The following is a 13,613-nucleotide window of genomic DNA, read 5'->3' as shown; positions in this document are numbered from 1 at the left end:
AGATCTCCTGTAGTCATGTATAAAAGAGTCCAGAGTGGTAGTGTGCTCTTTTAATCCCAGCACTGGAGGGGTGGCGCCAGGCAGGTCCCGATGGGTTGCTGACTAGCTAGGTCACCTCCTTGGTGAGCTCCAGGTCAGTGAGCGAACCTGTCTCAAAAAGACAAAGTGAACGACACCTGAGTTGACCTCTGGCTTTCATACACACGTATGCACATTTATGTATGCCCATCCCTTACAAACTAAAAATCAGCAGCGCTTGAAGATCAACTCAGTCCACAGTGGGCTGATACAAATTGCAGCTCTAACAGGTTCAAGGACAAGGTCAGCAGGCTGGTGGCTGGGAGCCCAGGTCAGGAATCTACATTCTTTGTCTGGTGCCCTCTAGATTTATGCTTGTGGGGCTGTGAGTTTCAGTTGCTGGTTGTTTCTTTTTGAAGCTCTTTCCTTTTGGCTGGAGACTTTCTCAGCCTCCTTCACACATGCTTCAAGGTCACAGCCTAGGATCAAAATGTTTACAGAAAAAGCTAGGCACTTACCAAGAGGACTCTGCCAGCTCCTGCATGCCCAGAGCCTGGCTCCAAACAAACCCAGCAAACCACGGAAGGGATAAAGTGGTCTCTGGAACCAGGAATTTCTAGGTTTGAAAGCCAATAGGAAAGCAGTTGCATTCTGCCCTATTTCCCCCAGCAGCTGACACTGTGGCTGCTGCTGCTGCTGCCACCTCCTGGGAGAAGACAGACCTGAACATCACACCTGCAGCTCATGTCTACGCTCACCAGAGACTTGGCCGAAGGCCCTACCGGGCAAAGGGCTGACAAACCTTTGACTTAAGAAACAAACAACCCCAAACTAATTACCTACTTACTCAACAACAATAAGAAAATAAAATGTCTTTTTTGCATTTTTGTTCTTTTTTGACAGCATATTGCTTAAAGAAATGATTTCAGGGCTAGGGAGTGCAGCTGTGGCAGAAAGGGCTTGCCTAGTATGCCTGAGGCCCAGAATTCTGCCCCCAGCACTGGAAAAAAATAAAGACTTCATAACTGTTGGGCTTTTTGTTTGTTTGTTTATGGGGGGGGTAATTCAAGACAGGTTTCTCTGTGTAACAGCTCCGGTTGTATTGGAACTCACTTTGTAGAGCAGGCTGGCCTTGAACACCTGCCCCTGCCTCCAGAGTGCTGGGATTAAAAGAATGCACCACTACAGCCTGGCATTATAACTGTTAGTTTTAGGAATATATCAGAGATTCCTCTTCTTAGCTCCCTGAATCCTGGGTCCTGTGATGTTGAGCATGAAAACACAATGGGTTTTTACAATAGAGGGTGCACACAGGCTTGGGGATACTTGATGTCCAGGTGTCTCCATTTATTGCTGGGCTGCTGTGAGAGCTGAAACAGTAACGGAAGCTCCTAGTATGGAAGAAATGTCTAATGGGATGAGTTCACGCTTCCAATCTCCTTGGGGACTTTCAAGGGTTTATTTCAGCTCATTGCAAGGGTACAGTCTATCCTGGCAGAGAAACCGAAGCAGCTGGACGTCCTGGACCCAGAGTCGGAAAGTGAAGGAGGATGTTCATCTTATCCACTTTAGAATTCCGACCCAGGGAATGGTCTCCTTTACAGCTGAAAAGGGTCTGCAGCAGCTGGGGAGATGGCTCATCGGTTAGGAACACTTGTTCTTGCAGAGAACCCAGGTTCAGGTCCCAGAATTTGCACTGTGGCTAATAATCATCTGTAGTGTCTGTTCTGAGGACCTGACCTCTTATCCCCATAGGCTTATGACCCCTTGTCCCCATAGGCTAATGATCCCTTGTCTCCATAGGCTTATGACCCCAGTTTCCATAGGCTAATGATCCCTTGTCCCCATAGGCTTATGACCCCAGTTTCCATAGGCTTATGACCCCTTGTCCCCATAGGCTAATGATCCCTTGTCTCCATAGGCTTATGACCCCAGTTTCCATAGGCTTATGACCCCTTGTCCCCATAGGCTTATGACCCCAGTTTCCATAGGCTTATGACCCCTTGTCCCCATAGGCTTATGACCCCTTGTCCTCATAGGCTTATGACCCCAGTTTCCATAGGCTTATGACCCCTTGTCCCCATAGGCTTATGACCCCAGTTTCCATAGGCTTATGACCCCTTGTCCCCATAGGCTTATGACCCCAGTTTCCATAGGCTTATGACCCCTTGTCCCCATAGGCTTATGACCCCAGTTTCCATAGGCTTATGACCCCTTGTCCCCATAGGCTTATGACCCCTTGTCCTCATAGGCTTATGACCCCAGTTTCCATAGGCCTATGACCCCTTGTCCTCATAGGCTTATGACCCCTTGTCCCCATAGGCTTATGACCCCAGTTTCCATAGGCTTATGACCCCTTGTCCCCATAGGCTTATGACCCCAGTTTCCATAGGCTTATGACCATCTTAACCTCTGAGTTATCTCTCCAGGCCGGCTTATGACCATCTTATAAAGCAAAGTGCATGCATTTCAACACCAAAAGTTCCCATAGCCCAGTGGTTCTCAACCTTCCCAAGGCTGTGACCCTTTAATACAGTTCCTCAAGTTGTAGTGACTCCCAACCATAAAATTATTTTTGTTGCTACCCCGTAGTTGTAATTTTGCTACTGTAATGAATCATAATGTAAATATCTGATAGGCAGGACGTCTGATGTGACCCTGTGAAAGAGTTGTTAGACCCCTTAAAGGGGGTGACTCACAGGCTGAGAAGTGCTGCCACAGCCAATAACAGTTACAAAGTCTCTTAACTCTGAATTCCTATGAAACAAAAACCAAGTTACATACTTTGAACATGGCATGGCACAGAGTAAAGGTTCCCATTCCAAAAAACAAAGAATAGGGGCACAGGAACGATTGGATCAAAGCAAGACCAGAATCCAGTAGGGCGAACATCAAATTTCACAGCTTTGTGTGTAGCGTCAGAGACTTGTAATATAATCATCTGGACTCCACATGGTCTGGATGGCCCCACTCCATCTATGTGCTTGTAACACATAGGCTCTCTCCTAGGCTGGCTCCACTCATGCTGTCAGTTCTCCTTGGCAGACATCCCATGGTCCTAGCATCTCTAACGCCCCATGGTCACCAGAACAAGCTAGTTGTTACCTTTACAGCTGCATGCGCCGGCCTTTCAGGGCCTCCTTGTAGGAACTCTGTCACTTACTTCCTGGCCTCAGTGGCTGTTTGATATTACAGATCAGGACTCCATGCCTGCTTCTAAGTTTTCATTTTTAATGACTTCCAAACCAGTGCCATGTGGATGATGCTGCCAAATTCGGTTGCTAGATCATGATGCGGCCTGGCCCCCTTGTGCCACAGCCATGGCAACATCCATATCCTTTCTGGGCTGACATTGGTGAAACATTTCCTTAGCTGACTGTGCTTGGGCAGAGCACACCTTAAGTCTGGGCTCTCCTTTCAAGCAAATTTCCACCCTCATGATTCGGAGCCTCTGATGGGTGAGATCTTGGTCTCAAGGTACCCTTCCCATTCCCCCAGAGAAGTGCAGGAGGTTTCTCTCCAGTGGTGCCGATCTACTTAATAATTACTGTTGTTTCCTCACCACTAGCCTGAATGCTCTCCTAACTTAAAGTTTCCTCTGCTATCCCATTAGCTTTAAATCCAACTTAATAAAGTTTTCAGGATATAGGTAAAATGAAGCCAGATTCTTAGCCAAAATACCACATGAATGGTCCTTAGTCCAGTTCTTGGTAGAGTCTTTGTTTCCCTCTGATAATGCATGAGCTAAGCCTCCACTGTCTGTATTTTCAGCACTCTAGTATTTCTAATCCCCTGTCAGGACAACCCATTAACCTCTGTTTCCAGCCTTCCAGGGCTTTTCCAGTCCCAAGTGCCAGACTGCTCCATATTCCTCCCATACACCAGTTCCAAAGTCTTAAGAACCCTGTGGTCAAGTTTAGCTCAAAGTATATAGGTACATAAGACAACATGATCTTGAGGTAGCTGGTCACATTGCATCAAGTCAGAAAACAGAGAACTACAAAGACCAACCCTCTGCCTGCTTTATTCATTGTATACAGCTTAGAATCCCCACATCGATAAACCTAATCAAAATAATTTCTCATAGACATTCTCAGAAGCTAACCTTAATTTAGATCATAACTCACAAGTGCACCTGGAGGCTTGTCTCCTAGGTGACTCTGGATCTTGCCAAATAGACAACACCAACTATCAGGCTGACCAAAATTTGAACTGACAACCCTATGCCTTTAATTCTATCCAGTTTTGAATTTTGTGGAGACATAATTATATACTGTCAAGAAGAAATTCAGAAGGAACCAAGAGACATGTTTTTTGAGTAGCTAGCATATGTTTATCATAGAAAATTTAAGGAATAATATCATAAGTAGACATATATATCACATTTCTCATGAAATGCATAGGAAAAAACAGGAATTGGGTTCTAGATGCACATCTGCAAATAGCTCAGTTGTATAAATGTCTTAGGTGCCATAGCAGCTAACATACTTGGGCATTGGTGTTCTCATCTATTGAATACGACTGTAAAAGGGCATTTTTAAATTTACATCAGAGCTTGCTTATAAGAAGGCAAATTGAATAATTTGCCATGTTTCACCTGTTCTAATCACCAAAATCTGTTCGAGACCATGAACTCTGAGAGGCCCTGGTGAGCTAAAGCAACAACCGCACAGGCCTTTATATCAAGATTGTTTTCCTTAACTAATGAATTATTGTGTTGTGGGATATTTGTACACTGTGTAAAGATGCATCACTGTTATTGGTTTAATAAGGAATTGAATGGCTAATAGCTCAGCAGGAAGAGGTTAGGTGGGACTTTCAGGGACAGAGAGGGCTATGGAAAAAGAAGGCGTCGCCAGCCAGACCCAGAGAGGAAAGGCAAGATGGAGGAGTGGTAATGCCACTTGGCAGAGTTTAGGTTAGTATAAATGGTTAATTTAAGTTATAAGAGCTAGTTGAGAAAGCTAAAGGCCAAGCTTTCACAATCAGTAAGAAGACTCTGTGCTGTTATTTAGGAGTTGGCAGTACAGAGAAAGATTTACTACGTTCCTACTCTTATTTTAATCAACCATGTAGAGCAATGTGTATCAGTTTATTTCAAGTATGTTTTAATCCTTCATTGTTGTTTGCTATGGTTTGAATGTTATATCCCCTCCAACACTCATGTTGAAACTTAACCCCCAATTAAGAGATGGGGCTTTTAGGAGATCAGTAAGTGTAGAGGGCTTCACTTTCAAAAATGGGATCAGTATGCCAGGCTCCCTTCTCCTCCTCTTCCACTGTGTTCTGACACAACACTTCTCCCCTCCGGAGGACATAAGCCATCTTGGAAGCAGAAAGACAGGCCCTCAGTAGACATTCAACCTGCTGGCCTCTTGATTTTGAATTGCCAACCTCTGAAACTGTGAGAAATAAATTTTTTTCTTTATAAATTACCTTGTCTTGAGTATTTTGTCATGGCAGTGTATAACTTACCAAGCATAACTGCGACACCCCTTTCTTAACAATATACAAATGCCTTTTGCCCTCAGCCAAGTGGTATGTCCCTTTACAGGAAAATAGGACCGGCTGTGTTTGTTTTGTTTTGTTTCTCTTGTGACCTTTATTGCTATTACTTGGCAACATTTGATATTTGAATAGGACTTCATAGTTTATTAAAATTATTCCCAATTACCAACTCATTTGGGAAGAATTGTGATATGATCAAACAGGATGGGCTTTTGAACCAAAAAGGGTCTGCATATATTATCCAGCAGCTGGACCTCCTTGGATAAAGCCAATGATCCATTCTTTGCCTGGACTTTTTGTTTGTTTTTTGTTTTTTAAGACAGAGTTTCTCTATATAGCAGCTCTGATTGTCCTGGAATTTGATCTGTAGACCAGGCTGGCCTCGAACTCACAGAGATCAACCTGCCTCTGCCTTCCAAGTGCTGGGATTAAAGGTGTGTGTTCCCACTGCTTGGCTTAACCCAGCTTTTTATAGTGGTTGGCTCTTCCTTGTTATATAGACATTAGCTCAAATATTATCTTCTTAGGGAATCTGGCCAATCTAAGAATTACTCTGTATTAGTCTCTTTTTAGCATTTAACACAGGCTAAAATTATCTAGATGACTTATATGTATTGACCAAGAATGCTAGCTTCATGAGGTGGGGCCTTGTCTGGCTACTCTGTACACCAATTGTCTCTCTAGCATGTGGGGCATCATAGTTTCCCTCAATAAGTCCTTCTTGCAGTGACAGAGAGTGGCTAGCAAATTCCCAAACATAACCAGCTGCCCCAGTGAGGAGTATCTGAGAGGCACACTGCAGAGGCCTTTGGGGAATAAGATGACTGGGTCACTAGCGCCGTGTGTGTTACCATAGCACTAATGATCTCTGAAAACTGATGCTTCCCGATGGTGTAATGGGCCCCATCTGTGAAGTACAATGGTGCAGGGTGACTGTGTGGCAGCTGTCAGTTCCCAGGCCTTCCTGTGCAAACAACCCCATCACCTAAAGTCATGCCTCGAAGGCAGAAGAAAGTAAAGATGGAACCCTAGAAGTCTAGTGTCAGGAATTTCCTGCAGATTCCAATTTTATTTTAACATTTCTACATATTTGGGGGTGAGTATCAATATATCTGTTTGCACTTCTATTAACATAGAGATACTTTAAGTTTTCCATCACTTGTGCAATTTGTGTTACAGGAAAGCCATGTTCTCCTCGGTCTTTATACTGCACTTGGCAATCATACCGAAGGGACACATATTTGCAGTGTTTTGATAGTCTTTTTCCTGTACAGTACACTCTCTTTTAGCACTGTTTATTCATTCTTCAGTAAGTACTTACCGAGCATCTACTAGGTACTGGACTACAATACAACTGTGAACTGGATATGCGTGGGCCCTGCCACAATGGGAGTTACCTTTTACAGGTCAGAGAAACATGAAAGAAACAGAAGCATATTGTGATGAGTGGTAAGCCAAGGAGCGGGAACTCAGCGTGTTAAGGGAAACGTAGAACACATCAAGTAATCTTAAAATAGGTGATGAGGACAGGTTTTTCCAAGATAAAACGATTTGAAGAACAAGAAGAGTTAGCCAGGTAAAATATGAGGTGGGGAGATATTCCAGGCCAGGAAGAGGCTATGCCTTGGAGATGGAGAGGATGCACGCCATATAAGCAGTGATTTGGAATGCTTGTCTAGTCAGGGCCAGCATAGAGTGCTGAGGAGGAATGGGGGATAAAGGAGAGCAGAAAAAGAGAGAGCCTGAGCAATGCTGGAGGGATAAGCCACTCGCAGTAGAAAGAAGGGTATGGAAAGTCATAGAAGAGCTGGCATGGCCATCCTAGTACTAAGAGAAGCAGAGGTAAGAGTTACTCTGCAGACTCGAAGCCAGTCAGGTCTCCGGAGTAAGATTCTATCGTGAAAATGACAACAATCACAGCAATGTATTTTAACACTTAAGGAGAGTTGGTTTAGCTGCTTGGGGAGTGGGGCTGGGCTGGAAGGAAGGCAGCCTGTGGGGCCTCAAAGCTACAGGCAGCTGAATACACTAGAAGCTGGAGAGGTGGCCCTCCCTAAAGAAATGGTCAGCTCTGAAAGCATGCACACGGGTAACATCAGATGGACCCAGCAGCTTATAATTGGGAATAAATATTTATATACAAGTACATAGACGCATGTAATAACAATTAATGAAAAAAGAGGCCATGCATTTGAAAGAGAGCAGGATTGGCTGTATGGGAAGCTTGGAGGGAGGAAAGGGAAGGGAGAAATGTAATTAAATTACAAATTACAATCTCAATAACATTGAGTTTATACCTGCTTTTCACAAAGTTTGATCACGAACTACACAATTCTGTGCCTGGAGAAATAAATAAGATTTATTAAGATTGAGGCAAGAGGAGGAATTAGCAAATTGTGGGTCCTCAAACTAACTGGAGTGATTCCCCATATCACCTCCCTTTTAGGGACAACCTTTCCCTTCAAGACAATCTCTGTGTAGCTAACTTCCTCATCTCAGGCAGTTCTCTAACTCAAGTCACTGGCTGAGAGCATTCCCTGTTATGGTATGGTACACTTTCCCAACCAAGTCTCACGCTTAAAGCACAAGGTATCTTTAAGCCTGATTACACTTGGGGCCTAGCTGACATTTCTAATGGTACCCTGTTCGAGGCCACTACAAAAATTTCCCCAGTGGGAATGAATCCGGCAAAGAATTGGAGAGAGCTGATGGGCAGGTGAATGCTCATAATCAAGGAGAGTGTAGCTATGGGTTCACCTGATCGTCCATTGAGAAACTCTTTGAATGAGTTTCTCCACCCTCTGCTTGACAGAATGACGCTATTCAAGCTCTCAGGAACCCAAACTCTTGGGCAAGGAGTGACACAAGATTTGGTAATGTCGACGGCTAGGCCAGGAAATACATATTTATAATCCCGACAAACAGGTACTAGGTGGGAGCATTATCTAACTTTGGCACACACTGAGACCAGGTGTCGCTTTTGTGATAAGAAGCAGGGACGATGCCCTTCTGGCTGCACTGTGTTAGGGGATGGTGTGCTTCCCGTGCCTTCTGAAGAGGACGTGGCCTTTTCTCAAGCGTCTCTCTTTCCAAACGTTTGGGCTAAACTTACGTTAAAATCAAAAGCAAGCAGATTTACCAGCTGAAGCAAATGACGACACACAGCTTCCCAACTCTAAGGACGTTTTCCTGGTGTGTGGGTTAATGTCACGTCCGAAAAGGAAGCCATAGAATATTACTAGTAGGCGAGGGCTCCCAGGAAATGTTCACAGTGGAGGACATTGGAGACTGGAGACACTAGCTTTTCCTTTTCTTGCCTCCACCTGACCCAGGAACACGGTGACAAGGACATTTTTTTTTTAACCTCAGGACAAGTCCACAGACGACGGCCATACATTATTATCGCACTTCAGTTCTCCTCACCGCTGTTTTCCTTGAAGGATTTACAAACAGGCTGGGGCAGTGGGTTCCAAAGTCGGAAAGGCATTCCCTTTCCAGAGCAGATCTTATTTTCCCCACCTGTGCTACAACTAAGATTTCCGCTCCCCGCCCCCCCCGCCCCCATGTTCTTGGCTTTGTCTTTACCTGCGCTTGTAAGGAAAGTCCTCGGTGCCACTCCTCTCGCAGGCGAGCCTTCCCGGGAGGCTCAGCTAGGAAAGGGGCAGCGTGGGAAAGCGGAGGAAGCGGCGGCCGCCCAGCAGCCCGTCCCCTCCCAGCGCGGTTGGGTTCGCGGCGCGGCCCCTTTAAGAGCAGGCCACATCCCCGCCCTCCTCCTGGCGGGGCCGGCGGTCGGTGGCGGCCGCTACGGTGCTGACAAGATGGCGGCTGGCGGGGCTGTTGCTGCGGCGCCCGAGTGCCGGCTTCTGCCCTACGCGCTGCACAAGTGGAGCTCCTTCTCCTCCACCTACCTTCCCGAGTAAGTGCGGGGCCCCGCGCTCGAGCGGTCGGCGCTGCCCGGCGGGAGCGCGGTCGGGCCGAGCGTGCGGCGGAGGGGGAGCGGAGCCGAGAGGCCCAGGCGGGGCCTGTGAGGGGGACGCGCGGCCTCCGGAGCCGAGCGTCTCGGTGCGGCGGCCGGGAGCTCCGGCCTGGCGGGCCGAGGCCGGGGTGAGGGCCCCGGGAGCGAGCTCGGGGCGGAGGCGAGGCGGGCCTGCGCGGCGGGAGTTGAGGCGGAGCGGGGCTCGGCGTCCGGCCGCGGGCGAGCCGCCCCCGCCGTCAGCGCTGGCCAGGGCGCCGGGGGGGCCCCGGTCCTTCCAGCGCGGCTCGGACGTAACAGCCCCCCGAGTTCCAGAGCCCGCATTAAAAGTGCTTAGCTCTGCACTGAGCGGCGAGAGAAGTTGCGGAGCCCATCTGCATCCTGGCCAGAACTTGGAGGCTGGCGAAGGGGCGTCTTTGCTTCTGGGGTTGGAAGTTGGGGAAAAGATAGGGAAGGAGGGCAGGTCTGGAGCAGTGCTGCTGCTGGTCTTCGAGAACCACCACCATCTCGGCAGAAATGGTTTGATGAGCAAAACAGGGAACTGGTGTATTTTTTATGTTGCTATACAAATCAAATGACTACATCTCGGGAGTGTACTGAACAATGATTCTTTTCCATTTATATTTTTAAAAAATCCCTTACATTTGTCCGGATTTAATGTCTCCAGTGAAGTCAGGCAGGACTCTCAGCTGCCTGTAGAAGAATCTCCCTTGACTGCCACCCTGCCCTCTGATTCACCAGGTCAAGGGTTGGCACTCAGATATTGTAGCTCCGACCCAGAGAAGGCTGACCTGTGCCTCATCTGGCCGGTAGTGACCTATCGGTGGCTAGCACCTGGCCACATCCCCGATTGGTATTGGAACCCAACTTTTAATTTGAGTGTAAGCTAGGTAAACACTAACCTGCAGTTGAAGTTGATGTGACTGTAGGTACCCAAATCTCTTTTTTTTTTTTTTTGGTTGTGTGTGTGCGCCCTAACTCTTCTTTGAATCCGAAGCTGTTTAACATTTTCTGTGTTGTATGTATGTATGTATGTATGTATGTATGTATGTATATCTTGTGCTCTCATTGAGTGTATCTTGTTTGGTCCCAATGGAATAAAAAAATAGTATAGTTTTTATTTTAAAACACTGTAGAGCTTCAGTAATCTGAAGGTTTTCTATTGAAGGACAGTAGTTGAGTGTTATCCAGCTTGAGTTTGAGAATTTTGCCAGGCAAGTTGGTGTGCTTCTGACTTAATTGTAAAATTTTTTGTTCTGAATTTATGTTAGCAAGTATGACTGTTATAACTTTGTATTATGGGAAGTTTAAGAAAGGAATTGACTTTTTGGGGGAGGTTAAAATCACCTCTAATGGGGTGAGACAGTAAAAGGCATTATGCACTGTCTTAAGCAGGTGTGATTTTTTTTTTTTGGTAGGTGTAGCCAGCCATTTGTTGAAATTGTTCACAAAACAGCAAATATGTATTGACAGAAACCTAGGCATTTTGGGGTGGTGGTAATAATTACAAAAAATGGTGAGAACTTCTGCCTTTCATACGCCAGTTTTTATTATGAATATTTCAAGTGTTTTAACTCACTTACTCCTTAACAATCTTTTAAAGGATCTCAGAAAGCTGGGCCTGGCAGGAGATGCATGTAATGTAAGCTCTCAGGAAGCAGAAGTTTATCGGCATCCTCAGCTACATAGTGAAGTTAAAGTTAGCCTGGGCTATGTAAGACCTGTGCTGCCCCTCTCTGCCTCCTCTGCCGCCCAAATCTCCATTTTCCAGATGTGGAAACAGGGCACAGAGAGGCCATCCTCTTGGGTGAGGCCAGAATTTGAATCCAGAGAATCTGGCTCCACAGTCTGTGATCCCAACCAGTGTGCTGCTTTATTTCGTCTGTGTAAGTGTTTGTGTGAGGGGTCATTGATTGGAAAGAGTTCTTCTAGTAAAGGCATTTGTCTTGCAGGTGTTTAAAGTCATGTAAAGGGCTAGAGAGATGACTCAGTGAGTGTTTTCTGTACAAACTTGAGGACCTGAGTATGTCCAACCTATACCCCCATTGCTCTTGGTGGGGTAGAGAGAGACTTGAAGATCCCTGGGGCTGACTGGTACCAACCTACTTCTAAGTTTAGTGAGAGGCACGGACTTGCAGGAACAAGGTGGAGAGTGATAGAATAAGATACCTTATGTCCGCCTAGCCTCTCTGGCACACATGTACTTACACATAGGTGCACATATAACATGTATGCGTAGGACTGCCCCATCCCTCTCCCACACCATGAATCTCAGGTTTCTTTCTAGAAAACCGTTTCTCCTTTTAACTCAAGATTGAGTTGAACCTTAAAATGTTAAAATAATCTGTTAAAGATAACACATTCTTTTTGCTTTGAAACTAACACTGACCTTTTATTTTTTGGTGTGTTTAAATTAATTTACCTGTATTTTACTTTCTTCTGAAATTTATACCTAATTTGGGAATTAAGGGTGGTATGTATAAGTGATCATTGATGGAACTGAACATACTACATGTAGAAACATTTTATAATGATCCCTATTCTTTGGTGTGTGTCGTTGTAGGTTGTGCTGATGTTGGCTATAGTTACTGTCCCTGAGATGTTTTTTTTCATATAGTTTTGTTACTTGCCCACACCACACAGCTTGCCAGAGGCTTGGCAAGCTCTTCCTAAACCTGCTCTACACTGGCTCTACCAGTAACAAGCAGGTATTGAGTGTCTTCCCTTCTATCAAGTAGTTAGATGCGCTCCTAGACTTAGTCTTCACCCAAACATCAAGATGAATGTGATGTATATTACAGCTAGGGAACCTGAGATTTAGAGGTCAGAGGAGGACTCTGGTCTTGGGCTTTCTGACTTCCCCAACAAGCTCCTGTAGCTACTTCAGCATGCAATGTGACCGTTCTGTGCCTGCGGATAAGATTGCTCTAAAGTTAGAACAGCGAGGGGTGTTTTATGGTTTTGCCATGAAACCTAAGTCTTTAAAACTGACTTTACATCTTTGGTAATTCCATTGATGGGGAGTGTTTCTCAGATTTATTTTATTATTGAATGAATTAAATAATTTTAATAGTAACATTTCATTAGGATAGTTGAGTTTATTTCAGCTCAACTAATTAAAAATTTTCACATTAAAAATAAGCAGGTGTTTTGTTCTCATTGCAAAAATGCCCCAAGTTTGTAGTTAGAATATTTTCTAAATATCCACAGAAACAAATATAAACTACCCTTCTCTCCCCATGCAAAGATTGCTCCCATCCTTTAGATGTGTGATTCCAGGTCTGCTTATCTTTTAGCTTAGTATTTAATGTCCTCATTTTGCTCCTTAGTTTACTTAAGTATAATTGAGTATTTCTAATTTGTAAGCCCATTAGCTCTGAAATCTGAAACTTTTGAGCACCTTTGTTTTGGATTTTAGAGCATATGGGTTTGGGAACATTATGAATTTTCAATTTCTGTATTTGAGATTCTTAGTTGTTAAAGTTCAAAAAGTAAAAAACTCCAAAATCAGAGATACTTTGTCCCAGTCTTTTTGGGTAAGGGATGTCTATATAATAGACATTTTGAGGTTAACTATTCTTTTTTCACTTGCATAGATACATTTATATTCTAGGCAGTGATTTTTATTTAATTGGTTTCCATTTATTGGGCATTTAAACTTTTTGGCCTTGTTTCATTTTTTGCTTTTGCTGTCCTTTTGTCACTATGAATAATTAGATTGTTTGCCTGGTAGATCTTTTTTTCTTATTCTCTTAAAGAGAGCCTTATGGAGCCCAGCCAGCCTTCAGCTTGCTGTGTAGCTGAGTTTGTCTTTGAACCTCTTGATTTTCCTGCCACCTCCTCCCAGTGGCTGGGATCACAAGATACACCACCACAGGGTACTACTGATGAGACAGACGAGGAAGCCCATTTACATGTTCTGAGTCCCTAAGTGTCAAATGGCTAGTTTGAAGGTGCTTTGAGCAAGACTACTTCCTGATCTCTGTAGATGTTGAATTCTGGGTGCCTGGGTCAATTTATTAACACTCTTGTTAATTTAGAATCACATTTAAAAATTTTTTTGCTTTTTTATTTTGTTTTGTTTTGTTTTATTTTGAGGCAGGGTCTCACCATG

The 13,613-nt window shown here is 44.8% G+C and overlaps 1 protein-coding gene across 2 annotated transcripts in view; it reads left to right on the top strand.

Moving 5' to 3' along the window:
* The window catches only part of Mkln1 (muskelin 1), a 142,512-nt gene that overhangs the window by 21,098 nt on the left and 107,801 nt on the right, over positions 1–13,613 (top strand). Inside the window, exon 1 of one of the 2 annotated variants that reach the window (XM_040728737.1) lies at positions 9,307–9,442. The exons of the other annotated variant lie outside the window; for it this stretch is intronic. Within the exon in view, the coding sequence (XP_040584671.1) occupies positions 9,345–9,442 (98 nt within the window). The 5' untranslated portion in view covers positions 9,307–9,344. Of the gene's footprint in view, positions 1–9,306; positions 9,443–13,613 lie in introns of those variants that run through there. 2 annotated transcript variants of the gene reach the window in all.

The sequence above is a fragment of the Mesocricetus auratus genome, unplaced genomic scaffold (genome assembly GCF_017639785.1).
Source record: "Mesocricetus auratus isolate SY011 unplaced genomic scaffold, BCM_Maur_2.0 Super-Scaffold_100019, whole genome shotgun sequence".
Lineage (NCBI taxonomy): Eukaryota > Metazoa > Chordata > Mammalia > Rodentia > Cricetidae > Mesocricetus > Mesocricetus auratus.
The sequence above is the reverse complement of the archived record's forward strand: the minus strand, read 5'-3'. Positions and strand labels throughout refer to the sequence as shown.